General features: G+C 34.2%; 2 protein-coding genes across 2 annotated transcripts; one reads left to right on the plus strand and one right to left on the minus strand.

Annotated features, from left to right (window-relative positions):
- The first annotated feature begins 66 nt into the window (after positions 1-66).
- LOC119639541 (transcription factor Ouib-like) lies at positions 67-2889 on the plus strand. The gene is made up of 6 exons (XM_038036980.1): positions 67-365; positions 429-554; positions 610-1121; positions 1187-1321; positions 1386-1496; positions 2551-2889. The coding sequence occupies exons 1-6, from the start codon at positions 231-233 to the stop codon at positions 2735-2737; spliced, it is 1206 nt and encodes a 401-aa protein (XP_037892908.1). The 5' UTR covers positions 67-230; the 3' UTR covers positions 2738-2889.
- Positions 2890-8686: 5797 nt separating this feature from the next.
- LOC119639152 (RB1-inducible coiled-coil protein 1) lies at positions 8687-27977 on the minus strand. The gene is made up of 5 exons (XM_038036391.1): positions 27305-27977; positions 10290-13730; positions 9902-10199; positions 9750-9843; positions 8687-9680 (listed from the first exon to the last, which is right to left on the minus strand). The coding sequence occupies exons 2-5, from the start codon at positions 13406-13408 to the stop codon at positions 8896-8898; spliced, it is 4296 nt and encodes a 1431-aa protein (XP_037892319.1). The 5' UTR covers positions 13409-13730; positions 27305-27977; the 3' UTR covers positions 8687-8895.
- Between the last annotated feature and the right edge of the window lie 15 nt (positions 27978-27992).

Genomic DNA, 27992 nt, shown 5'->3' on the forward strand with positions numbered 1-27992 from the left:
AAACATTCCGATGAATGTCATATAGCTTTCTTTCTTTTTTCTTTTTAACCCATTTATCTAATCTGGCAACGCCATTATCAAGAAATGAATAAATTGACTTTGCTGGTTGTGGCTGTTTGTAGAAAAAAGAAAAAGTTGTAAATTCGTATTAACAACGTTAAAGTTCTGTCAAAATACGTGTAAAAGCCATATATATAAAAAATATATCGCGTAAATTATTCCAAAACAAAATGCCGGTAACGAATTTATGTCGCATTTGCCTGGCTGAAGATACTAATGCTAGAGGCATGCAGCCATTATTTGATGAAAAAAATCCACGATGTTCAGAGATTGTTCAACGCATCGAAGAATGCGGTGGCATTGTAGTATGTTGAATATTATTGCATCGCTTTCAAAATTTTGCAAAGCTAAACTTTTATATATTTTAGTTGAAGCCTCACAATGATTATCCAAAAATGCTTTGCTTTAAATGCTTAGATTACTTAAATACCTCGTACAAGTTTCGTTCGATGTGCCAAGCCAGTGAGAACGCTTTAATTGATGCTATTGTTAAGGTAAATTAAAACAATGATTCATAAGAATGTTGGTAAAAAAAGTTACAATTTCTAGTACGAGCTGAAAGTGGAGCCTCAAGAGGTCGCCACAATTAAAAACGCGACGGAAGAAGATGAGGAATATGAAGAAATCTACTTTTCGGAATTTATTGATAATCAAGAAGTTGATTTAGAAGATATCACCGATACAGCTGTTGATTACGCGGAGGCAAAAGAGGAATATGACTTTGTTGCTCTAGACGAGATTGACGCTGACGAAATCGAGGGCGAAGAACATTTGGATGACAGCGACACGGATGACAATGAGGTAGACAATATTATAGACGATGAATTCGTTCCCATTCCAAAGAAAAAACAAAGAACATTTGTAAAAACTGAAGTAAAACGAGGCAGAACTAAAGGTGCTGATGGCAATCCGCAATCTAGAAAAGCGGGAAGAGGACGTATTAAACGTGAAGCCGAACCAGAAACAAATATATGTGAAATATGTGGTAACATGTATAATAAACGGAGTTTGCTTAACATGCATATGAGACGTCATCGTGCTGAAAAGCCCTTTGAATGCGAGTAAGTTTATACTCCTGCTTAAAGTTTAATAAGATAAAATTTCACAATTGTTCCATTTATATAAGAATATGCGGCAAAACGTTTACATGCCCATCGGAAATTGGTCGTCACATACGTATACATACGGGTGAAAAGCCTTATATTTGCCGTTTTTGTGGACGCACCTTCGCCGATCGCAGTACTAATATAAAGCATGAAAGGTTTGAAAAATGTTTCAATTCATTCCGAAGATTGACTAAAAAAAAAAAAAAATTTAATTCACAGGATTCACACTAATGAACGTCCATTTACCTGTCAAACATGTGGAAAATCTTTTACGTATTCCAATGTACTGAAAAATCACATGCTTACCCATACGGGAGAGAAACCGTTTCCGTAAGTTCAATTATTTGCTATGTTTTTCTAATCTCGCTTCAATTAATCTAATTTCAACTTTGACTAAATCAGCTATTTCGAGAGGCTGAGAATTCGATACTATTGCGTAGTAGGTGTGACCAAAGACAGAAATCGATTTAATAACAGCCCGTATATGTGTTCGTACATTGATGTGATATAAAAATAAACTCCTAGGCATCTGAAGATTCATTATGAATGCAGCCACATTTCATCTTTCATATGTGTGTGCACTTTTCAAGTTCGTATCGGTCGAAGAATTATTGCGTATTTTAAAAATTAAAGGATTTAACTCATGAACACTATCTCAGCAATGGTGAATGAAAAATTTTCAATTTTAATTGCAAGAAGTAAAGGGACAAGAACGATTTAATTTTAACCGTTTGCATTCTCAACTTAAACTGCGTTCTTTCTCTTAAAGGCAATTGAGGTTTTAAAACGAACAATTGAAGCTGAAGAATAATGACAGGTTACCTTTCAATAATATATGTATGTATTTGCAATAAGTAAAAACGTTAGAGCGGGACAAGGCTCACTATCAAATAACGCAATTTGAAACCACATATACTATACATAGACTTTTCAAAATAAGGCTTTATGTGGAAAGTGATTCACAATAGGGTTCGTTCTTGAATGAAAGCACATCAATGTACCAATTGTTTGAGGGACAGACAAGCTTAGATCGGTACAATGAAAGCTGGTTTTATCGTAAATCCTTCTGGTTATTGCATAAATTCGTATACATATATAATTTGACCACAAGTGGTGTAGAGTAAAAAAAAAATATTTCGTAATAAAATCACTTTCAATGATATCTTGAAGATTTTTTAAAAGCTAAAAAGCCGCCTATGTGGCCGGGTTACGCTGATGGCCTCGAACAATACTCAATGGGCTCAGATTTCAAGTGCTGTAGAGTTTTGAATAAAGCCAATATAGCCTGGGATGAAAGTGCTTTAAGTCTTCAGTATTTGAAAATATATTTCTCTGGCTAAATTAATTATAATAATTATACTAATATTGTTTTTAATAATTGTAGTTGCGTACCCTGTAATAAAACTTTTTCACGTAAACATCAATTGGATCAACATTTTGCTACTATAACACATCAGCAAACTGTTAGAAGTCTAGAAACTAATAACGCTGAGGCAACTTCTCAAGAGTTCACCATACAAATGGCGGAAGTGAAACCTCATATATTGCATGCAATTAAGCAAGATTATTAATTTTGTGCAAGTAACGAAATCAACAACAACAATAGCAACAAACAACAAAATTTGTATAAAGGACGCAAAATGTATCTACGAACTTATATACTATCTATTATTTGATTATTTGGTCATGTGTGTAATTGTAATAAACATAGCTAAGATTTTAATATATAATATATATCTATATATATATATGTATATATATATTTATTGATTTGTCAAAAGAGAGAACGAGTAAGTCGAATATCAATAAGCTTTGGTTTTCAGTAATTAAATGAGTAAGTTTATGAAAGAAGCCTATATTAAATTCGTTCATCATTTATCATCATCAGTCGCTCGCCTGGGAATGATATGAAAAATGATTCATAAATGGCTGCGCTGTAACATCCGATTCAATGATACGCTTCGCAAGCGAGGATTTTCCTCCATTCAAATTTATGTAAATCGATTTAATTTGTATTTATATATTTATATGAATGAATGAAAAACTTTCGTATCCAATTTCAAATTTTCGTCATTATTTTTTTAACTGATGGGCTTTTCTATTAAAACTTGTATGTATAATTTATTAGTCCTTAGTTTATATTAATTTAAGAAATAAAAAAAAATAAAAAAAAATTAAGAGAGTAAAAGAATAATCAAAAATGTTATATAATCGGACAAGTTAGATCATAAGATCGATTTGCTTAAGACAGTCCTAAGTGAAGAATTTAATAATTATTGAAAACAATATAAAAATAAAAATAACTAAAAAACAAGTAAGAGAGTTTATTCGGCGGGGGCCGATCCTCGCCACTATGCTTTTCGCATTCTACTAAGCAAGTCCTTTCATTTGATACCCATATCGCTAGTATTATTAAGAAAAAATTCATCGCTTTGTTTGTTATTGTATATTAATTTTAAAATTAACCCATTTTTAGGCAGATGGATAAGTGAACAAAATAGTTTTAAACATTTTGTCTTGTTTGCCTTACGATAAATAAGCATAAAACCTCAAAAAAGTGGAAAAAATAAAATTTAATTATTCGTAACCTTGTGTGGGCATAGCCAATAGGTTCCATTTTCAGACCGAAAGAGTAGTGTTTCGTAAAGTAAATGTGGAAAATTTCAGCCGAACAAGAATCCAAAAATGTTGAAGCTTCGTCTTGAGTGTTACATGCATTATGGAAAAAAAATCAAAATGAGTATATATTCAAGAGATAAAACGGACCGAGTCTAAATGGGTATCATTGCTCACATTGCTTAATAAGTGTTCAGTGTCGCGCAATAAATGTTCCCCTTCCTCAATGTATCCGTTAAAACGAGAAATCGAAGTCAATATTCTGTTAAAACAAGAAATATGTACGTACATATCCGAGGTATGATTTGGCATAAAATCGACATAGTTATCTTCAATATGTTTCCGTATCCGTTCCTGAAAATTTGCAGATTACATCTATTACAAAAAAAAAAAGACGATTTTACTTGCTTTTATAATTTTATTATACTTCATTATATTATTTAATATAGATTATAAAATATTCAATTAATTATGCAATTTAATTGTAATGGTATACACACACATCGATGCAGGTGGCATTTCTGACGTTTCCACGCCGAGAGGGGCGTGCGCCTCGGTGACTGCTCCGTCCCTCACGGCCATCGATCGTATTGTTTCCAACGCTTCGAGGCCGTTCGGCCGCTTTTCTTTAACTAAAATTAGTTTATAAAATTATAATTAAAAAAAATATATATTTATTTTACCTTCAGCCATAGTACCGGAATTTACAGGTTCTACATTCTTCAACAGCAACCGCTTAAAAAACCTGGAATAAGAAATTGGAAACTTGAATTCCATGCAAAGTGGGACATTTTTCAAAAATGTATGCTTTTACCCTTGACGGAGTGAGTTTCGTAAAATGTAACAAAAAATGTACGAATTACCAAAAATCGTACGAATGGTTTATTATTTTTAGCATTTTTAATAATAAAAATATGCATTCATCCCCCCTTGTACGTCTCCTGAATAGTTTTATACAATTTTTATAGGCGTGGCATTCGATTTTATCCTATTTTCAAAAAAAAAAGAATATTCTCTTTCCATATATATTCGGCTTCTTCGTTGCGACGGCAATGTCGCAGCTGGTTCATTAACGTTGAATTGTTTTGACGCCCATCGGCGTCGGAGTCTCTCCCTGTTTTCAACTTTCAATTAACTTTTAATTTAAAAAAAACAACTTACCTGAAGATATGTTTTTTTTTTTGCTAAATGTATTTTTAAAATGAAAATTCTTGAAATTTTAGCGCTCTTTTCCAGCGCTGTAGAAAAGAGTAGTTATTATTCAATTATTGCGCTGGATTGATGAAATGTTTGTGGGGTATTATTGGGAATCGATTTGATGATTTCCTGTGCTGTTGAGAACATGTCCGACAAGAAAAATTTTAATAATACAAGTTGTCAATAAATTGTATAAATTACTTTATTCCATTTTTTGCATGCATTTCGATTATAATTCCAATTTTATTGTCCGTTTATATAAGAATGTATGAAATGTTGCCATTTCGGGGAATATTTTTCGTGGTAGAGGATATTTACAATTTTCATTTATTGAAAGCGACTCTGTGATGTCTTTGTTCTCCCCATTCTACATAAATGGGAATTTGTATTAGGAATCGATGTAAAGATAAAAACAAGATGGCGGGAATTCAAAATGATTTCACAATACAGAAGAATTTTGTAAGTGAGCGGTTGTAGAAATTGTAAAAATATCGAATATATTCCAAAAGAAGTGTAAGTGTAAGAAAAGACAATGCAAGTGAAATTATAAGTCATACGTGAAAAATATTGTTTGAACGGTAAGTGCATTTATTTTTCATCAGATATAATTAAAGAATACTTATAGTTTTTTTCTTTTCTTTATTTTTTATAGGATTAGCGGTCAGTTCGAAGCTCCATACATTTGACCTGCAAAAAAAGTTATTTCAATCACATTCAAGTTCCTGAAAAAAGGCATACGTGAAAAATATTGTTTGAACGGTAAGCGCATTTATTTTTCTATACGTATATTTCCTATATTTTGAATTAACTTCTCTCACTCTTACAGAAAAATATATCTAAAATCAAGGAGTCATACAAGCGGATTTACATACATACGTCTATACACATACGTTCACATTTAACCTGAAAAAAAGGGTGTAAGCCAAGATCTCTTGGAGATATTCTTCTTTACCATGGCGCTCGGCTTCAGAATGAGGGCCCGGTCGTCACCAGATATAATGGAGCTGGTAATCGACTGAGAAAGTTTCAATTGTCGAGTTGGTATGACTTGCTCTCCAATAAGATGTCACACATCGAAGAAGAACATCGGCGGCTGATCACCGGGTACACAATACCGTGTTACATCGGCGAGGAGCTAGAATGCAAAGCGTGTATAAAGGATCTGATGTTTAAAGAAGAAAATTTTTATAGAAAGGACAGCGATGGTATAGTTGCGTTGAACAAAGAAGCCAATCTAACTTAGTTCTCAAAATACATTAAGCCGGCATTCGCAACGCCAGAGGTGCACAGGCATTCAACAGCGCCTACAGAATATTTTACGCCGCTAAACACCAACCAATATGGTGGTGCCGAACGTCGGCAAGCGCGTGCAGGCCATCGTGGCGCGGCTTGCTTTTTTCCGGACAGCGGGATTGTGCAGAAGCGGACTGCTGCACCGCACTAATTTACTTGGTTTCGTCATATTTATGCTGCTGTCTGGAAAAAACGTTAGGGAGGAAAAGTATACGAATGTCACGTCTTTCCAAGAAGCAGAGTCCTCCGCGTGTCAAGCCCTCCGCTCCTTGCAATATTCGCTGTTTTATAAGGGTAAGTTTGAAGTTATCTTTACTGATTGTCATTTATAACTTGGTCATTTATTTCTATTTAATTTCAGATTAAGACGCAAGATGAGTCGCCACCAGACCATAGAAGCGAATATCCTGATTGGGACGTTAAATGCACTAAATTTCTGTAAGCGGGATCTTTGCAGAAGGCAAAAATTAATTGAGTCGTGGGGGTCGAGTCGTGATGTGAAAGCATATTAAAGCGTTGCATAAGTAAATTTCTGAAAATAAATTGTAAATACATTTTCTAATCTTAAAAATAAAACCTACAAATCGGGATTCGGCGATATGCTTTCGAGTTTTTGAAGTTTCTTTCTACGTCTTATAAAGCTATTGCAAAATTTTCATACACTATAATATTGGGTAGGCGTGGTCAATTTTTTCCATTTTTGTACAGGTCCTACAGTATTGCCCATAGAATATGCCTTCAAATTTTTGTACAGGCGGGCAGACGGACATACAAGCTTAAATCGGTGAAAAACTTGATGCTTTATGAGACCTTCCGAGTTTCCTTCGGCGTGTTGCAAACGCTTTGACAAAATGTATATACCCTTCTTTTTTGCGTGAATGTTTACAGCGCACATTACATAAGAGGACAGACAGACGTGCAAAACTAAATCGCTTAAAAGTTTGATGCTTTATGGGAGCTTTGGGAACTTCTTTCTGCGTGTTGCAAACGCCTCGACGAATTGTGTATACCTTACATCGTTCATAAGTTCAAAGACTGCAAATTACTTCCCCCGCGGTGAGTTTTATTTTTTTGTTTTTTGGCTTTAAATAGATCAACCATGATTTTGTAATATTATTAAATTGGTCGACAGCTAAGACTGATGGGATGTTCACCAGATACGTTTGCATTACAACCACAGAGTTTTGTATTTGTTTCTTTAAATATTTTTTTTTATTAAATTTTTTAATCGGCTTTTACAATTTTTATCTATTTATTTATTTTCTTTTTTTTGTCATTTTTCAAAGCAAATATTTGCAACTTGATTTTAAATAAATTTTCTTTTCGTTCTATATACAATTTCTTTTTGTTTTTATTTTTTAAATATTTTATATTAGTATGTAAGTTTTTGTATTATTAGTAATTTTTACTTTTATTAAATTAAAAAAACCAAAAAAAGGGATGTTTTTAAAAAATATATGTGTATATATATATATATATATATGTTTACTAGATATATTTACAAAACATTTGTCAGTGGAAAAATAAATCATATATATAAAAATGTGAAAAAAATTTGAAATTAAGAAAATTTTGTAATACCAGGAGGAGACTTTAATTTATAAAGATTTAATTTTTAAATTAAACAATTCAAATGTTTTTTTTTTTTTTCTTTTTAAATGTGTATATGAAATAAGAAATAAAAATTTTCAACTTTACTTTTAATAAGCTTACAGAGTTCTCATTATATTTATATATAGTATATTAATAGAGTAAAAAAAGAAGAGCCTCTCTTTTTGTTATATAATTTTTTAAGGATTAATTTTTTTTTTTTTTCTCTTTTTATATACTTGAAGAATAGTGTTGTTGTTGGCATTTGTGTATGTGTGTATGTGTGTGTGTGTATGGTTGAGTGTGAGTGCATGAGTATACACAGTTGTGTTTGTAGTTGAAAAAATAACGGACTTTTGTATTATGCAGATCTACTAGCGTTTTCTGAATGAGCCGTCGAAGTGCCTGTTAAATCGTTCAAAAATTCTCAATGAAGTTTTGCCGAGCAATTGCAGAAAATTTCATAAGGAACATTTACGGGTCGCCGCCACGAACACTTATAAGAGAGCCGAAGGAGAAAGAGAGAGAGTGAGAGGAAGGTTCTTATACCGCATTAATTAATGCATTGAGAATTTTGATAGGAAAAACCGTTTCGTTCGCTTTACAGAAACTGGGAATATAGAAAAAAAGAGAGTGAGAGAGGAAGAGAAAAGAAAGACAAAGCAAGTCTCTAGGTAAGTTTGTTTGTTATTCTGTTGAAGAAAGTATTTTAGTTAAAATTGCTTATTTTATTGTTGTTGTTGGTTGATATTGTTTTTGTTATTTATTAAAAGAAAATTATTAAACTATTATTTAAAATTTTTCACTTATTTCCTGTTCTTTGTTTTTGTTTCCATTTTTGCCTTTTGTTAGCTTTTATCTTTGATAAAATAATTAAAAATTAAAATTTTTTTAAGATCATTATGCTGCAATATCGCATTAGACGTGTATGGTAATGTGGTTTATTGGGGCTTAGATTAAATTTATTATTGTTGTTGTATTTGTTGTTGCTGCAGACACTCCAGTGTAAACAAAGCCAAAATAAATCTCAACACTATTCTAATATCGGAAAATCCGTTTCATCTTTAGGCTCTAATGAACGATACTCGTCCGAATCCTCACTCGTATTCGTAGCCATCGAATTCAATATTGAAGGCAGATCTTGATCAGTTCTCTCTGATGATGCTGTAGCAAGATTTCTGATCGGAAACGTTTCAGATTGTTGAATAAGCGGTTGCACATCCTCTTCATCGCTGCAAGAACTCAGGGTGTCTGTATTGATAGTATTGGTAGTGCTAGTAAAGGTGGTTGTGTTGGTGGTGGTTGTTACAGACATAGCGGTCGATGCCAATACAATATCCATAATTAATTTGCTGGCTGTTGGCTGCTCAGTTATCACAGAATGTGGTTGTGTTATGGTTACAGGTTGCTCTTCTTCGCTTATTTGCTTACTACTAGTTGATGCTGCCACGATTGCAGCGGGAGTTTCATCTTCTTCGCCTACACTTGTGTAACGGCAACGATCGCTTAGCATGGAAATTGGTTCATCATCTTCTTCGTTGATACTATTTATACTTAAGGCGCGTTCTTTATATTTCAACGAAGAAGAAGGTTGAGTTGTTGTCGCGACAGTTATAGCCGTGGATGCACCAGTTGATGACGGCATATCAACTACGTCCTGATTTGTTATGCCAATAGACACTGCGGCCGCTAAACATACAGCACCCATGCCAGTTGTCGTTACTATTGCCGAGCCGCTGGGAGCCACTGTGGTCGAAGTAGCTACCTCACTATGACTTTCAACGTGCGATACCGAACGGTTTATCGAGCAAGAGAATGCTGGAAATTACAAAAATACTATTCGTATTTTTTTTTATAACTGGTCTCCCTAAATGCATTCATACTTACAATCTAAACGTTCCTGTCTTGTGGTTTGCCTAAATGGTGCCAGTTTGATGCGATAAAACTTTGAGCCTCTCGAGACGCGATAGCGATTTTCATCCTATTAAACGAAGGAGATTTTAATTAATTACTGCTTGCATAAATGTTGAACTCGTTACCTTGCGCGCTTGGCAGCATTCCTTTTCGATAACCCGTCCTACCGCGTAGTAGGGCATGGGTATAGAGGGCGTCGCTTCATTCGGCTGAGGCAAACGCAGATTTAGACCAGCCAGACTATCACCGTGAACGAAATACAAACTCGGCGAATCCTGGACTACTATAAACTGACCATGACGCACGCTCCAAACTACGAATACTAAATCACCTTTACTGCAAGATTTCAAGACAATAAACTTTTGACTAGTAGTTGCTGTACTCGATTTGGAACGTGATAAGGCTGTTTGGTCATAAGTAGATCTGAATATACAAAAAAGGCTCATTTAATTTAAATCATTCTTCGTCTCACACTATCTCAATAGGCTTGCATATGCTTGCTATTTTTCTTACCCTTTAAGTGCCGCAACTGATGTTTCCATTTCGAGGCGTCTTGATTTTTCTACGTTTAATTCCTCCTCTAAGCGACATTTGTCTCGGTTCAGATATTCGATTTTCTCTTTAAGCCAACTATTACCTTCCTCGTTGGTCAATGCATCTAGACGTGTCTTTAATTGAAAATTTTCCTTAGTTAGCATGAGATCCTTTTCGCGTAGCTGATCCAATTGACGTTCCTTTTCTTCCAGCATATCTTTCAATATGCCAGCATTCGCCATCACGGAAACAGAGCGTTCTAATTCTATAGCCACAGCAACGGCCTTGTCCTTTTCTGCTTCCAATTCCGCCCTTTGCTGAGCTAGAATTGTTTCGTGGTAAGCGCGTTCTATATAATCGGGCGATAAAGTAATAGAACGTTCGATTTTTTCTAAACTGCTGCCTTCCGTAGGTGCATATTCCATGGATGTCATAAGCTTGAAGCGTTGACGCAAAGATTCAATTTCAGTTTTATGTTCGTGGATCAGTTTCTCACGAGCTTCTGCAACGGCCTTATCTTTTTCGAGATCCTGTTTGCTTAGACGGTCCCGCAACTCTCCCAATTCCATCTCCATGGCAGCGTACTTTATTTTTACTGCTTCCATTTCGTATGTTCGCTCTTGCATTTTTTGTAATTCCAACTCACGATCGCTAGCCGTCTCTCTGAGTTGTTTTAATTCTTGTAGTCGTTTCTCATCGTTTGCTTGCAACATTTCATCGCGAGCGTTACATTGCATCCGCAATATATTGCATTGGTCGTTGAAGGATTGTAAGGTCCAGAGCATATCGTCGCGGTGCGTTTCAGTTTGCTGTCGAAAATTCGTCAAATCGCTACGAGTCAGCTGAATAGAGTTGAAAGCAAGCTTAGACATCGTTCCTAACATAATACGCATACGATCGATTTCCGAACGTATGGATTCCTCGCTTTCCTCGGTTAAAGTTTCGGCACTTTGCACTATTGGTTGTTCGGTGGCCGTACTTTTGGTAAATACTTCCAATTGAATATCACTGGTTGATGTGGCCACAGATTGTGATGACGCTGGTACCTTTTCAAATTCGGTTTCAGTATCAGTTTCCGACTCTTCAAAATTGGCCTCGGATTTGCCCTGCTGGCGTAACTCATTTAAACGCTGCAATTGCGGTAACTTAATACTAGCCGCCATAGCGGCTCCTTCCTCAGCGTCTTCGACGGGTTGCTGATATTTGGCCATGCCTGCTTCACTAGCTCTTTTTCTTTTGAGCAAATCCTCAAGTCTCTCTCGTTGATGTATGCCCGAACGTGAAACAAAAAAGTATATCACAGGTTCCATGTCGGGCAAACGTATTTGCGAGGCCATCTCGGGTAAATAGTGGGTCAGCATATCGATATCCGTGTGCGTAATGTTCGGTAAACGCGCATCAAATATTAAAGGGTTTTCGTTAGCAAAAGCCGGCGGCATATCGTTCATCCCCGGGAATAGAATATTTAAAAAGTGTCCCTCAAAATTGGCATTGAATCGATTGCGTCTGCTCATCTCCTCGCTGTGTATAGTTTCGAAATCCTCAGCTAACTTTGAAGCCCATAAACGGAATTCATTTGAAAATATTTTGCGGCGCATAACTTCGGTAACCGCAGCAACGTACATGTGCGGCGCTTGATGAATCTGTTCAATAATATGAATATGACGCTCGACGCGTCTTAAACAGCGATGATGGAATAATAAACGATTATCAGCCTCACTCATAGCATTCTCAACGACATCGATACGATGCAACCGGGCTTGCAAATGCATACTTAATTCATCTTTAGCCTTGCCTATACAACGCCTATAATCTCGAATTTTGAAATGATTCTGAAGCATCACTTTCAATTGGGATTGATGTGATGCACAAAGATCGGGTAAAATAGAAGCATCACGTAAATTGATGGCTCGATTTTGATTTTGATGAAACGCGGTTGACAGTTCCTTTTGGTCTTTAACCATATTTTTGATTTTGTATATAAATTCTTCTAATTTGCAAAGTCGTTCACTGAGTCCTTTAATCTCTAGTACGTCGCTTTGCTCGGCCGATAAGATGACTTGGTGTATCTCATCTTTGAGTTTTTTATAAATTGCCTCATTAAATGTGCCCAAACCTTGTGTACACTCATCGGACATGAGTTGCAATGTGTAACGATTCTCCTTCGAGGTAATCCATTGTAGCAAATTAAGACGACGTATTGCATTACTGTTCGCTGATGTTTCGGAAATATGTGATTTTGGATGTACTAAATCAGTGGATTCGGTGCCCATTTTTAGTTTTTTATTGGGTGATGTAGAGCTTTTATCATTATCGTTGGCGTCCATACCACCTATTGCTCCTTCATCGTCGGCGTCCGTTTTCTCGGTCATTCCTGTCGCACCAGCCATCAGCACGGACGCTTGTTGGTTTTGCGAACGTGAGAAAACATCGTCGTTATCGAGATACTCATCAAAGCCATGAAAATCGGCTTCCGCTAAAGGCATTAAACCAGGCAATATCGGTATACGCGACAATTTGCGCAGATCATCGGCAAAATATCTTAATAATTCGAAATAGATACAACGTTTATCCAGATGTTTGTCGAAAACTTCGCAAAAATTCCTGTAACGTTGCCGAAACTCTTCGGTTAGATCTTCCACATTTGCTACCATAGCCGACCAGCCTTGTTGTTGAAGATGTTGATCGTGAACTAAACGCTCACATAATCGCTCTTCTTCTCGCGCCAAATCATATATACGTCCAGCCAATTGTGCTCGACGCACCACTGTTTCATAGACGGCTGGCAATTCTAAGCAACGCTCCACTTGCTCGCGTAAATCAAAATCCGCATCGACGGAAGGCAACAATGACGGCGGCAGTCTAACGTCACCCGTTAAAAACATATAAATCGGATTCGTATCCGTGCCGGCTGAATAATACGAAACTTGCGTGGAATGTGTGAGCATTTCACCGCCACTCACTAACAGTACAATGTTTGCCGCTGGTATGTTATGCAAACGTTCAATAGTATCTTTGAGGCTTTCGACCGACGATAAGGCAACAGTCATGTCAAAATTTAACATACGGCCGACATCAACTTGAAATACATATAACATTTTGCTATATAATTATTGGATCCGTTTCAGTCGATATATTTTTGAGTTTGCCAAATTTTATTGGCGGAAAGAAATAGAAGAAAAGGGGGAAAAAGAAAGCGAAGCTAAGCGAAATAGACGGCTTGGCGAGGAAACGTTATGGGATTATTGTTAATATTTATGGCAGTGTTGCTTCACACAACTACAACAGATGTACATGTGTGTGTGTTGACTAATAATTTAGAAGATTGTGTTAATTTAATATCCAGCATTAGGTCCGCTGCTCCTCGTCCAATCACGCACCATAAAGTAAAAATTTTCTGCGATGATGTGATAATAAAATCTGAAAGAAAAGAATAAGAAGAGGAAAAAATGGTTAACTTTAGATGTTAAAAAATTTAGATTACAAAATTATCTACCGACTGTCACCCACTGTACCGCTCGACAATGGTATATACTTGTTATATTATCAGATATGGTAGGGGATTACAACCGGTTTATATTACAGTGATTGAAATTCTTTAATTGATTGTGAAATTATATTCAATATAAACAACAACAACAACAACAATAAGGAAAATATTTTTAATGTTGCTTTGAACTAAAACTATAGTTTAACAAAATCAAAATTAAAAGGGAAAGCTTAGAATCTAACCGTAAGGAAGATATGAATAATTCCTCCTGTGGCCACTACCTACCTAACAAGAGAAGAGGAGCAACGAACGGATTCGAAGTCAATTAATAAAAACTTGCGGAGTTAAACCGATAATTGCAGGCTGTCTATTATAATAATGTTATTTCTGTTCGTCTTACCTCACTTTACTTTCCTGTCCCCTAATTTAATCATATAAAAAAAAACACAAAAAATCAAGTGGGAAAGTTATATTCGGCAGGGAGTAAATTTCGCTTACCCACCACTATGCTTTTCGCATTCTACTCCCCAAATTCTTCCATATATCGCTGGTATTATTACGAAAAAATTATTCACTTTAAAATTAACCCCGTTTTTAGGCAGAGAATATATCGTCATGTGAGGAGTTTACAAAATAGTTTTAAACATTTTGTCCTCTTTGCCTTATGATAAATAAGCACAAAACCTCAAGAAAGTGAAAAAAGTAATATATAATTTTTCGTAATCTTGTGTGGGCATGGTCGACTGGTTCCATTTTCCGACCGAAAGAATAGATTGTTTCGTAAAATAAATGTGGGAAATTTCGGCCTTTTAACTTTAATAATTTCCGTGACGAGAAAAATCCAAAAAATTTTGTTAAAAAAACCTGAGTTGCATTCAGTTTACGCTTCACTGCGCGCTTTCGTTCTGACCAATTTTGCCCATTTTCTCTACCAATTAGCGTTTAAAAGCCTCCAATGTCTCCATCAAATTTGAAGTTGATATCTTCATCTTTGCGACCAGGAGGATACCAACAATACACATCATGCAGACGGACGTGGCCAGATATGGCTAAATCAACTCAGAATTTCACGCTGTCAAATATACATATATTTTATAGGGTCTCTGAAGCCTTCTTTTAGGTGTTACGCACATTACAAGAAGGCCTCTATGTTTTAAAATATGGTTCAATTTTATGCATTTTGTATAGGGGAGTCGTTTTTGCCCTTAACGAAAAGCATATCAATGTGTAATAAAATTCATCCAACTATCGACTGCGGCCGACGGGCTGAAAAACCGGTTAGACAGATGGACGGAACGGTTTCAATCTCAAATTCGGAAAGTGATGGGGAAACGATTGCTTTAATAAGGACTTGTTTTATATATATCACACCTTTCGATCTTAGCAAAAATGAGGTAGTTGGGCAAAAAAAAAGTTTTCGAATTTTCGAAAAGAGAAAGATCTTCGTTAAGATGTACTTTACTTGCTTACTAAAGCGCTAAGCATGCAAAGCTAAAGCTTTTTGCTAAACAAATTGATTGAAACCCAGTTTTCTTGCTGCAAAATCTCTTTTCATTTACCATATTTATGATTGCATTAGGCATCAATGTCCTAGAGAATTAACAAAGAACTAATTACAAATTTTTATTCTCAAGAAAATCCGAATCAATTTTTTTGTTATTCTCAAATTTGCGTTCACTGACCCCCTGCACTTGTCAGGAGGGAGCACAACGAACGAAAAGTGCAACAAAAACTTTATAAAATAAGAAAAATATATACTGTTGGACGGCACTTTTGTACCCACCACCGAAGTGTGAGCAATGCATTCATTTGCAATACCCAGAAGGACCCCTTCCCCAAAGACCTTACAAAGTATATATGTATATATGTTTTTTGTCAACAACAAATTCAAGCATGTCCGTCTATCTGTCCGCGTAATATCTGTGGTAAACATTCTTGTTATTGCAAAAATGACGTCATTGGTATCAAAATTGATAAAAACGCTATGAATGTAAGTACGTCTGTCTGCGTAATGTCTGTTGTAAGTATTCTCCTGGTCGCGAAAATGAAGCCATCGACTTTAAACCTTGAATTTGGAATGCATCCAAGCATGTCTGTCTGTTAGTCTTTGAAAATTACCCAAACCGGTCAAAGACCAAGCCTTCAATGCCCATACGCCTATGCAGCAAACACTGTGAACACCTTTGAATGGCGTGATTTTTTGCTTGTTACTCATAAAGTGCAAACATATACACCCGCTAAATATACAATTTCTGAAAATAGAAAAAAATCAGCGCGCCCATCCAATATTAGAGAGTTAGTTTTTTTGCTTTCTTTGTCTTCTTTAGGATACCGGTGATGCGTGTGCAAAATTCGGTCACGACCGAATATAATTTTCTAACCTGTTTTATTTTTGTTTAGTGCGGGTTGGATTGTTTCATAACAAAATTGATATTGAAGTGTTTTTTTTTTCAAAAACTATGAGAAGAATACACATTTTTTCCTCTTATGACCGAAAGAAGGCCCTTAATCGCTTATAGTTTACAGTAAAGTCTTATTAGTTTATTTTGCTTTGCTTTTTAATTTCTTTGACTGTGACGATGATTGAGTTTAAAGTAATCTGTTTGTTTCAAGTGTAATTGTTAATGTGATAAAAAAAGATATATAATTATTGGTTGTTACGATTGGTTGTTAGCTAAGGCAAATCGTTAAATTTTTCTTTGAATTTGTCTAAATAAACCATTGAGAGTGTCTTTTAGGCTTTTTTGAATATTAAGTTATTGAGATAATAATTAAGATCTTTTGTAAGTGACGACGGCAAGTAATCAAAATTGTTTTAAAAGATGAATAAGAAATAACTTTTTGTTTATTCCCTTTATAAATCTTTTATTATTAATATTATTTTTGTTTTTTTTAGTGTTATAAATTCACCTCTTTCTTTCACACTTTTTTAACATTTATCAATTTTGTTAATCAGGCTGTTTTTTCTTTCATAATTATTGTTATGAATGAGTATAATAAAAAAAAAGTTGTAGATGTCTAGACATTTTTAAAATAATTTAAAAAAGTAACAACAGAAGTTGTTGATTTTTTTTTGTACTCTGCACTGATAACAAACACACTCGTTAGATTTTGGTTAATCATGCACAAATTAACCCAGCGAGAAACGTAAACGGAATGAGTATAGAAAACTCTTTTTCATATAACGTCACCGTTGTATTGAAAATCATAATAAACCTGAAAGAGATTACACTCTCTATGTAGGTCGACTTTGTTTATACCTACGCTTATTTAATTATTTTTTGTAATTACACTCATCAATGAAGAAGCATGGTTGGGTATACAAAATTTTTCATTTTGCTTTTTGCAGAAGCTAGATATACGAATTCGAGATGCCCTAAATGCACTTTCAATATAACTAAAATCGTTCATCTATCTATTACAAATTAGTAATAAGTCACACACATTTTTAATAAGGGGTGTGTCATCGCCCCTAAAGAACTGTAATAAACAAATTCTCATAGATACCTTTCGGAAAGTTTCATTTAACTATTAATCGAGATCACCTTAACGCAATGCAAAAATAATTATGTTCAGTCTTCTCCATGTCATCTCAACTGGAAAAACCTGTTGCAATATTTATCTATATATTCGTGCAACCATCGTCCGTCCCAAGGGGAATATAACTTTTTAAGCGTTTTGCAAGTTTTCATCAACAATATATCTGAGCTGGAGAGACCTTATTGGTTATACAAAAAAAGTATATGAAAGGTAAGTGAAATAAATTTAAAAAAAGAATCACAACGTCTTATAAATTAAGAATTAGTTTTTAAAAATTTTTTCCAAATCGATCAAGTAGCTTAGTCTGTAAAACTTAACTCATAAGTTATGTGCATTCGAAGGTGGACAAAATCCCCTTACGTATATTTTTTAAAGAAAAGCAAGAATTTGTTTTATGTCGTCGAAAAGTATTGTCTTGCATGCATTATAAACGTTCGATAACTTAATATACTCTCTCTTCGTACTTGGCTTAACAAAAAATGTATAGTAAAGCATGCCATCGATCACAAACAATTGAGTAAGACAGTGAAAAAAGGAACAAAGGAAGAGAGAGGGAGAGAGAAAGAGCGATAGAGTTGGTCAAAGAGAGCAGTGTTTGGGGGAGATTTATGAAACTAAACTGAACAATTTATTTATTTACTTTTTTTTTTTTATTTTTTTTTTTTGGTATTTTCAAGAACACGTTTTTGCGTGTTGGTTTTGAATTCAATATAAATGGTCATAAACTAATGACAAAAATACACCAGCCAATGCGTATGTATTTATGTTTACATAAATCCATTTACACGCATATTATTACACATCTTCATGTAACTGCTTAGGTAGAAATATAAAGTTAGAGAGCTGTATATACGCCTTGGACGCGAACTTGATTACTTATTATATGAGATAAACATATATGATGAATTTTTCTCCAATTTTTTTTCGTTTTTTCAACGAAATTAAAATTATTATTGTGCTAGAAATTTAACATGCTTTATTTAGGAATTTCTGTATGGCAACACTTTTAAAAAACTTATGACTAGAGGACGACATTAACTCACCACACAAATTCACATTGAATCCTACTTTTGACGATTTCCAATTTTTTTCATTTCATCTCTTTACTTTCAGGGAATTCCTGACCAAATTCTTGGATAAAGACTTGGTCTAAAAAAGTGATTTAAAGAATTACTTTTTCTTTTTTGTTAAGAATAGCAGCTGTTTTGCTTTCTACAGATTAGATTGGATGGCTAAATTCGGTTTAACTACATCGTCATTTTGGGTATTGTAAAAACAAATAACAAGAAATCGTGTAACTTTCGAATGTACATACACACACACACAACGGTGTTCCGTACAATATTACAAATTGTTTACATTACAGCCATATATAAATTAATTTGATTAGAAATCTGAGAGTAACATAGAAAATCAAGACTCATTTTTGGATCGGTTACGTCAACATTATAAAGAGACGACTGGAGGTGATAATTTTAATATCTAATTAGGCAGTTTATTTATATAATGTTCTTAGAAGTTTTGGCCTTTTCCGATGTAAATTCATTCGACGAATAAGGGAACTAACTCAAGCAACTTGCAGTATGCTTTACTAAATTATCATTTAAAATTGTTAGCCTGTGTGATGAAAATTAGTAAACCGCGGTAGTACTAGCTGTACCGTCAACTCTGAACGACAGAGTAATGTCACCGGTTCTCATGTATCAAGTTTACAGCCAAACTTTATGTCACGATATATTAATGCAGCTTCATTTAGGTTTCGATGAATACAAACCTTACGACATGAACTTGCTGGTTTGTCCGTTTTTGCGTGATTTTCGAAGGCAAATCGACATTATTTTTCAATGATTACCTGTGCGACCCTTCTTAACCAGAAAATCAAATAAATTAATCTGGAAAGTTTTAGAGAAAAACGGTACTTTCATTACTAAACGGAATGAAAAAATAGAAAAAAAAACATTCGAGCTCAATCATCGAATATAATATATTTGAAATCCAAATATCCTATCGTTTGGATCGATAAAATACAGAATTAATTAAAACTGGTATCTGTTCAAATCTCCAAGTCGCGAGAATTTGAACAAGAAGCAATTATACCAATCGTAAACGAGAAACATATGTTTATTTATGCACTTTACGAAAGTGAAGCCAAGTTGAATCTGTAATTTTTTGATATAGAATGAGACAAAAAAACATAACTAATAAGACAGTAATACTTTTCATTTCAAATATTTAAAAGCATTATAATGACTTAGGACGGGCATTATATATTAATGATCTAGTTCTAGAGAGTGGCAATGCATGCAAAATATTTACAGAGCCATACGTCTCTATAAGTGTTACAGTCGGATAAACAAAGTTAATTGTAGTGTTGAGTATGAAAATTTTCCCCGCATTTGCATTCGTAAAGCAAGTAAGAACATTGTAGACGGGCGACGTCGACCATTACATAGCCTACACCACCTCGCGTCGATGTAATGCAAATTTCCTATCGTTATATCTTATATGGAGTGGCGGAATAAACAGACCCGTGTGGTTCGAGTTAAGTCCACTTAATTCTTTTAGTACATTGCTATCATGAGCAAATTTTCGTTACGAAAAAATTAGCAATCAGGCTTTTTTAGCATATAAGGGTTTACGTTCCATGAGAATCCTGGTATCCAAAACATATATCTTCGTGCTCCAAATTCGGTAAGGTAAATTTCTTTATCAACTCACTATTATGAGCCAGTTTTCACCATGAAATATTGGAAATTCGACCATTTCACCATACAAAGCTTTGGTTTCCGCAGGAACGGTTATATGAGGGATCCAAAAAATTGCCGCAGCCGGTACAAAGTTTTCACACCAATTTTTACTACTTACTCAGTTTGGTCGTGAAATTTTTGACTTTTCAGAATAGGGCGTTCTATGGAGAGTGGTCGGAAAAGGGGAGCGATCTACACCATTTTTAACAGCGTCTCTTGTCAAAAATTGTGACTTGAAACTTGAATGCAAAAATACGTGATCAGATGGACAGACAGGCTTACATCGATTTAGAAAATGGACCTGAATCGATATGGGTCTACCTTAAACCGCACCCGTATTACCTTAATATTCCCAGTATCACAAGTGGTGTAGGGTATAACTATTGATAAAAACGAAGTGCAACCGAATGGTTTTGAAGTCGCATTTTGTTAAATGCAGATAGGCAAGTGTTTTTGTTTACCTACTTACGAATATGAGTACGTGAGAATCTCTATATATATATGAATTTGGTAGTGTATAGGTAGAGTAATCTTTGTCGTAGTTGTTGCCTTTATTTTTTTTTTGCTTTCCCTCAGACCGTCTATATAGTCACTACTTGTCTGACGATTTTAAACAAAGAGCTCAAAGATCGTTTATTAACACTAATACATAGTATGGCGGCTAGGCAAAGAGACAGAGAAAATCGCACATATACATACACGCACACACACGCATATATATATATATATATATGTATATTAATTACTTTGTGCATATACAAGGCAATAAAGGTCTTTTTTTTCTGGGTTTTCCCGAAACAGTGAATATTTTTTGGAAAATAGTTACTTCCTGTTATGTTTGCCTGAATAATACACATACACACGCATTTATATACATTATGTTTACCCGTATTATATATTAAAATTTTTTTTTTGGAAATTTTACTTAAAATCTACCTATTAAATATTAAAAGTTGGTATTATTAATAAATAAATGAAATTTATATATATATATTAATTTTACTTAAAATTTCCAAAAAAAAAAAACTTGGAAAATTTATTTTGTAACATATTCGTCTTCAAAAATGACACAAGTAAAAACATTTTCATTGGTAATGAACAATCGTTTTTAATAATATTTATTACACGTCTTCTCTTGAATTCGTGAATAAATTAAATATTACTTTAAGAGTAGGTGAATGAATAAAGACAACGCTTCGCAAAGATATAATTTCTTATATAAAACATTTATTAACTATAGCCATATTTAGGTATCCGAGCTATACATACATCTTCATATGATTTGTATCATTTATACTATACAGAAACCTGAACTGAAGGTATGCCAAGATTGCAATCGCATTTGAAACATTTAGAGATTCAGTTCATCGATCTCATAAAATGTAAAAGTGATATTCAAATATTTGTCCGTCCTTAGGATGTTGTGAGAAAATTTCCAAGAATTGATAGAGAGAATTACATGAAAAAGTGTCCGACAATTAAGCGACAGTGCGTTATTGTTCCCCTACTCTTTTGAGGTTATGTCGTAAGATTATGTTTGAGCTTCGTTTTGTCTTGTCAACGTATCACGTTTAGTGACAATAGAATGCATGTTTGAGAAATGAAATTTTGCTTCAAGGTTTTGAAGTGTTGCGTCCGTAGAACTAATAAGGGTTTTGGTCAGTTTAATTTGCTTCTTTTAAGGTTATGTTGCGATAATGTATTAAAGTTTCCTTTTCACAGAGCAATATATATTTCAAAAAATAAATTTCAATTCCCGCAGTACAAGAACTAATATAAGGGCTTTTAATAGGAGCGCTTCATTTTCGTTTCCTTCTTTTGAGGTTATGTAGTGACATTTGCGTTAGTTCCTTTTAGTTTTTTAACCGATTATCTTTGAATTCTATATCAAAGTTAGAAAAGTTTTGTTGTTGGGTTTGGAAGCCATGTGTTTAAGCTTTGCATAGCGGATCTTTTCTGCAAGACATTTAAAAAGAAATCGTAACATTTCGTAACATCGGACTTGCAACTTGTTAAAGTCTAGTATTTAATTTTGAAAGCGACCAACTCTTAACTCTAAATTCTTGGATCAAATTTATTACTCGTTGGCGGTCACTTGGCGTAGTCAAATTCACTACAAAGTAACTATTAACTAAATGTCTTGTGAATGAAATCAAATCTCCTAACGAAGCCAATATAGGCTTTGAGAGAAGTGTAAAGAGCATGTTTTATATGAAAAGATTGTTAACGATTCTGGTCCCTGCTAAAAACAGACATCTCTTTGTCTGGATTCTGGCCGGTATATTCTACAAGAGAAACAGATTCTAAGTACTTAGAAGAGTGTGGAGAAGTGGAGAGAAACAACAATCGTGTGCGATCTTTAAGCCATAGAATGGAGAAAGAGAAATGGGGATGGAAAAGGGTGATATAGCCCTATAGCTACGACCATATCCCGGTCGTAATCAAAATGCGGCCTACCAAGCTAGGAATATTGAAGCAAGGCCGTAATCTAAATCTGTGCTTGGGATGTAATTATGGCAACGAGTCGAAGACAACCATGGTTGTTCCATTGCCGCTCTTCGAAATATATCGCTAATGGGGAAAATTGCTCCACTTTTCAAAGAGAAAACAAAAATACTGAACTCTTATGATTCGTCTTAAGCCGACTGCGCTTTTTCTCATTTGTTTTAAAATTTAAGCTTACATCAGCCTATGTAACGAAGACGGGTCTATCAACTTAATTCGTTTGGAATTGTGTGAGTAAACACGTACGTACACACGAAGGCTTATTTGAATTTACAGACTGTCACGAAAGTCTGAATACACTTTTTAAATGCAACACTATTGTGTTGTACAAGTACATAAAAAGTGACCGCAAAAATAATTATTCTCTTTGAAATATGTCGTTATCGCATACGTAATGTCATTGTAATTGCATTGAAATTTTATTTAAAAAAAAATTAAGAGAAACAAAGAAAAAAGTTTGCGATATTCATTCTATTGGGACGAGTCGTTTACATCCATCATCTCAAGGTAACTTATATGAAAGAGCAATTGAAAACTTGCGGTCAAAGATATTAGCGGTGATTACGGTTGCCTTTAAAACATTGTAGGGTACTGTTATAAAGAGGTTAATATACAAGGGTATTTTAATTTTGTGGATATGTTTGTAACTCACCGAAGGATTTGAGATAAGCGCATCATTTCCTATATATATCTAAGCTTGTCTGTCCGTCCATCTGTCTGTCAGCATCCATTTATTTTACTACATCACTCGATTAAGAATTATTTTCCGAATCAATCTAACTTAGTCTGTCTCTGTAGTTTTCTTGTATTCAACGAAAGGATCCTAATTTTTAAAATATTTTAATGGAATTTGGTGCATGGAGTTGTTTTGGTTTACGAAAATCGTTCAGATCTGGCAACTTTTTCGACAATTTCTCAAAAGATTTTTATTTTAAAAAGTCTTTTACATGCGTAAGTATAGAGCGGTGTTTTTATTTGTTCTTTTACGTCACAATCTGACTAAGATGTTCACACTTTTATGATTCTCTCTTTATGTCAATATACAGGCGACTGTCTTATATCCCAAAAAAAAAAGAGAAGCAAATCAAACGCCATTAATGTAAGTGTTAGGTTAGCTTGCAAAATGGGAAAATAGTTTCCCCAAAAAGTAAAAAAAAAATCGAAAAACTATTCAATAGCCAAGAAGGTGCGTCTTAAAAATCATAGCGTTCGCTATAAATTTCACTCACTTTCCTTCGCTTTTTCCCTATACTTAACCTCAAAAGTTTCTTTTAAGTGAATGGCACACTTTTCGCATTTCAAGTTCGAAATACAACACATGTTTATATGCGTCACGAACTTCGATGACGATTTCCCTAAAAGTGTCATCATATATTTTGGCTTTCAACTGAGCAACGAATCTTCAATTGTCGGACATATGGTCGCATGGAAATAAGAATTTGCGAATGGTATCAAGATCGTCAAAAATTCGCTTCACTTCTTATTGATTACGCACCACTTCTACTAAAGAATTTGGTAGAATACACATCAAAAGCGAGCAAAAGATTATCATGCGCGATTATGACCGAATCCCGCTCGCCGGCCATCTTTACACTAAAAAAAAAAAATTCGAAAATGGAGATTCGATGCTCTTTAATATTGGCTGAATTCTATTAAACCCTATGTAGTACTAAGATGTATTAAGTTTGTGCACATGTATACAACACCACTCTCCTTTTAAAGTCTTGTTTTGAAGATATTAAAAGAAGTGGTGTAGGGTATTTGAGGTCAGCCGCGCGTGTAACTATAGTGTCTTTACTTGTTCTATTGTTGCATACGTGCTGTGGATTCATCTTTGGAATGCTCTTGGAAATTTTATTCGCCCATTTGGTTTTTGCTTTTGTAAATAGAGATGTTCTCACCTTACATTGCACTGTAGGCGTATGCTGTGACCGATTTGAATCACTTGGAATACCAAGCCACATGCGAGAACTTCCCGTGCGCCTGCCAAATTTTAAGTTTGCTGTTTGAGTTCAGAAGAATGTTTAGCACAGATATTCCGCAAACGGACATACAGACAGACATACTTAGATCGACTTAGAATTTAGCACTGGTCGACAACGTTATCTATTTATCTTATAGCGCTTCCTAATCTTCCTTCTGGGTATTGCAAACTTTTTGACAAAATGAATATACCTCCAATACCCGATGGTGCGTATAAGAAAAGAAAAAACTACCGAACAATTCTAGCCATTTTACTTATAACATCATTTCTTCTCAGTCAAGCATACAGTTTTCTTCATGCCATTTTTCCATTTTCTTATATTTACGACAAGGCGACGGGTCGTTAAAGCCCACGGATGATAATTCCCTCTGGTATAATCTGAAAAACGATGGCCGATTCATGCAGATTGTGCCAAGGGATGAGTAAGCCGTCTATCTGCAGACGCTATGCGTTGGACGAAGGTGACGGAACTGGCTGGATAGGAGCATGGGTGTGTACAATAGATCTTCTAGGTCGCGGTACGTGGTACGGTTCGCCCACGCAATGAACAGGACGCTGTAGTATTCTTTTTGACTGAAAAAGATGGTAGCAAAGATTAGAGAACCCTTAGCTTATAAGTCAAAAGAATGGACTTGACATCCCTATTGCGCCTTTCCTTCTTCCCTTTCGAAAGAGGCCAGTGTAAGGAGGCAAAGAACTCGTGTTTGAAGGATTTCTTATTTTTATACAAGGTTTTGCGAGAGCTATCTGTATTATCTTGCATACCGTTGAATATAAAATATATAATGTATAAAAATTAAAATAAGTGCATTAAAAAAAAAAAAACAAAAAAACTAGGTTACAAGCCAAGAGGGTTCACAGTCAGATAAACCATCATCCATGCATCAATGTATTTTTTATTTTTATTTTTTTCAGTTTAAACATATAAATATTCTATGCTATGTACAATATATTAATATTCAAATTTATATATATATATATAATGAATGTTAGTGTAGTTGTATTCAGTTATATGTATTAAATCCGAGGGGTCTATCATTTACTCTTGAAAAGTGCAATAATTATTATCAATAAAAACCTAGTTTTGTTGTCTTAATTATTATTTCATGTATGCCTGTGTCCATATAAGCATATATATATACATAAAATTGCTGGAATATAAGTCTGGTGATAGAGTTTGTAATCAATCGATTGTCGCTTATCTCGACATAAACGCAGCTTTGCTTCAAAACGAAATTGTCAAAAAGATAAACTGGATGGCCTTTACAGTGACCGTTAATTATGTATAATTATTATCATTATTATTATTATTATTGTTTTAGTTTTAGTTTATTTATCGCATACAGAAATAAATTCTCAGATCAAAGTAAGATGAGACTTATCTTCTCTATTTACACCTTACGTCAATGTTGCAGTAGAGAATATCGCAAGTTTTTTGCAAAGATATGTAACACTTAGAACTGGCTTAAGATAGATGCATCGTTGAAACTATCAGAATCCACGTATTTGCATGTTCAATCTATAGGTCGCAATTATCAAGATATTCTAACAAAATTTGATAGAAAAAGTAAGCCTTCAGGTGGCAAAAGATTTTGTAATAAGAATCATTTCACCCACACTGGAAGCTCCTGCATCTATTTCCGCTTTTAATGTGACGCAAACGTCCAAATTTTTGAGATTTCGTGATGAAAATCTATCCATATTGATAATTGTACGACTTCCTACGTAAGTCAAGCCTTCATACGACAAAAAATTCAAATATTTAATATTAGTCATAAGTATACAAAATTATATCAATTTATTACGTATTCGCCGCTATTACGCATGTTCTTTTTCTTATTTAACCTGCCTTTCATCGCCTGTTATAATTCTGTTTAAAAAGGCTCGAGACAGCAGACTTGTAGCAATTGACATGGGATCGCCTTGATTCTTGTCACTGAGATTGTTAGGTACCCGTACTCCTAACTTGCTGACTTCTCCTAATTTCTCTAGATCGCGGTTAACAGTTGATCGTGGCATATTCAACCATTTTGCTACACATTTTATCGATTACATTTCAAATGTTACCGTCAAAGTCGGAAAGATGTCCCGTCTTTTAAATTCTTATCGCCAGAACGAAGTTTTACCATCCAATTTCTAACTGCAGTGTGCATAGTCTACCTACATATTCGTATTATCGAAAAATAATTCACTTCTCTCTACCTTTAGCTATAGGTAATTTTTCAAAACTCGCTTGCTTACTTCAAGCAAGCTTCAGCTAGCATCTACTTACGATTTTCGTATTTCTCTAAATGTTGAAACTAGATTTGTTTTTTCTCTTTCTTTAATTCGGGGATCTGGCAACATTGTATTGGGAAACAAAGCAAACGAAAATAAAAGCAAAACAAATGCATTCGTTTTGTTTTTCTTATGTATTTTGTCTTGCTCTTAATTTCATTTTGTTTTCTTTTTTTTATTTTCATTTTAATGTAAACTATAATTCATTTAGTTTTTGTTAATACAACAAAGTTAATAAAACAAAAAAAAACAAAAATTTTATATTTATGTAACAAAATAACAAAACACTAAATTTCCGATTAAATATTAAAGAACTTCAGATGAGTAAAACAAAAAAAGAAAATTTATATTCTGTTATGAAAACTCTCTATAAATGCATTTTAAATTGTTTTTCTTTTTTTTTATTACTATTATTATTCTCAAATAAATGTGAACAACCATTCTGACTTACCTTTAGTTTTTGTTTGTTGGTTTGTTTGGTGTATTTGTTGTTGTTGTTGTTGTATATTGTAATCACTAGCTACATTAGCGTGTGTGCATTTGCACTTAATTTACAATTGCAAATAATTGGAATATATTTACGTATCGTAGGTAAGTGCATATGTATGCTTTATAAGAAAGAAACCAACTTTACTGTAGGAATATAAGCAAACACAACTGAGCAAGCATACATTTCCATTACATGACAAATGCAGTAAAGAAGAAAAAGTCAACAACAATGTACGTACGCAAACACCACACTCACACAAACAGAGCCACACGATAGATAAAAAGAAAACAAAGTTTGCTGTAGCAGCATTAGCAGCAGCAGCAGCAACAACAGCAGCAGTAATAATAATGCAGTGTAGTGTTGTATCAATTGAGAATGCAATAACACACGCACATCTTTATATACACTAAATAACAATATATATTGTTGTTGCTCTTCTACAACATAGCAAACTGTTTTGATTTCTTTTCATTTATAAATAATATTTTTCTCACACTTTTTGTCTATCTATACTGATTTCTTTTCCTATTTTTTTTCCTATTCCCTTGCATTTGTTTGGATCTGCTGTTGCGTTTTGATATTTTTCCTTTTTTTTTTTCCTCAATATTGTGACAATTTCATACTTTTTTGCATAAAAATCATACAAAAA

This window comes from Glossina fuscipes, unplaced genomic scaffold (genome assembly GCF_014805625.2).
Source record: "Glossina fuscipes isolate IAEA_lab_2018 unplaced genomic scaffold, Yale_Gfus_2 112, whole genome shotgun sequence".
In the NCBI taxonomy this organism is placed as follows: Eukaryota; Metazoa; Arthropoda; class Insecta; order Diptera; family Glossinidae; genus Glossina; species Glossina fuscipes.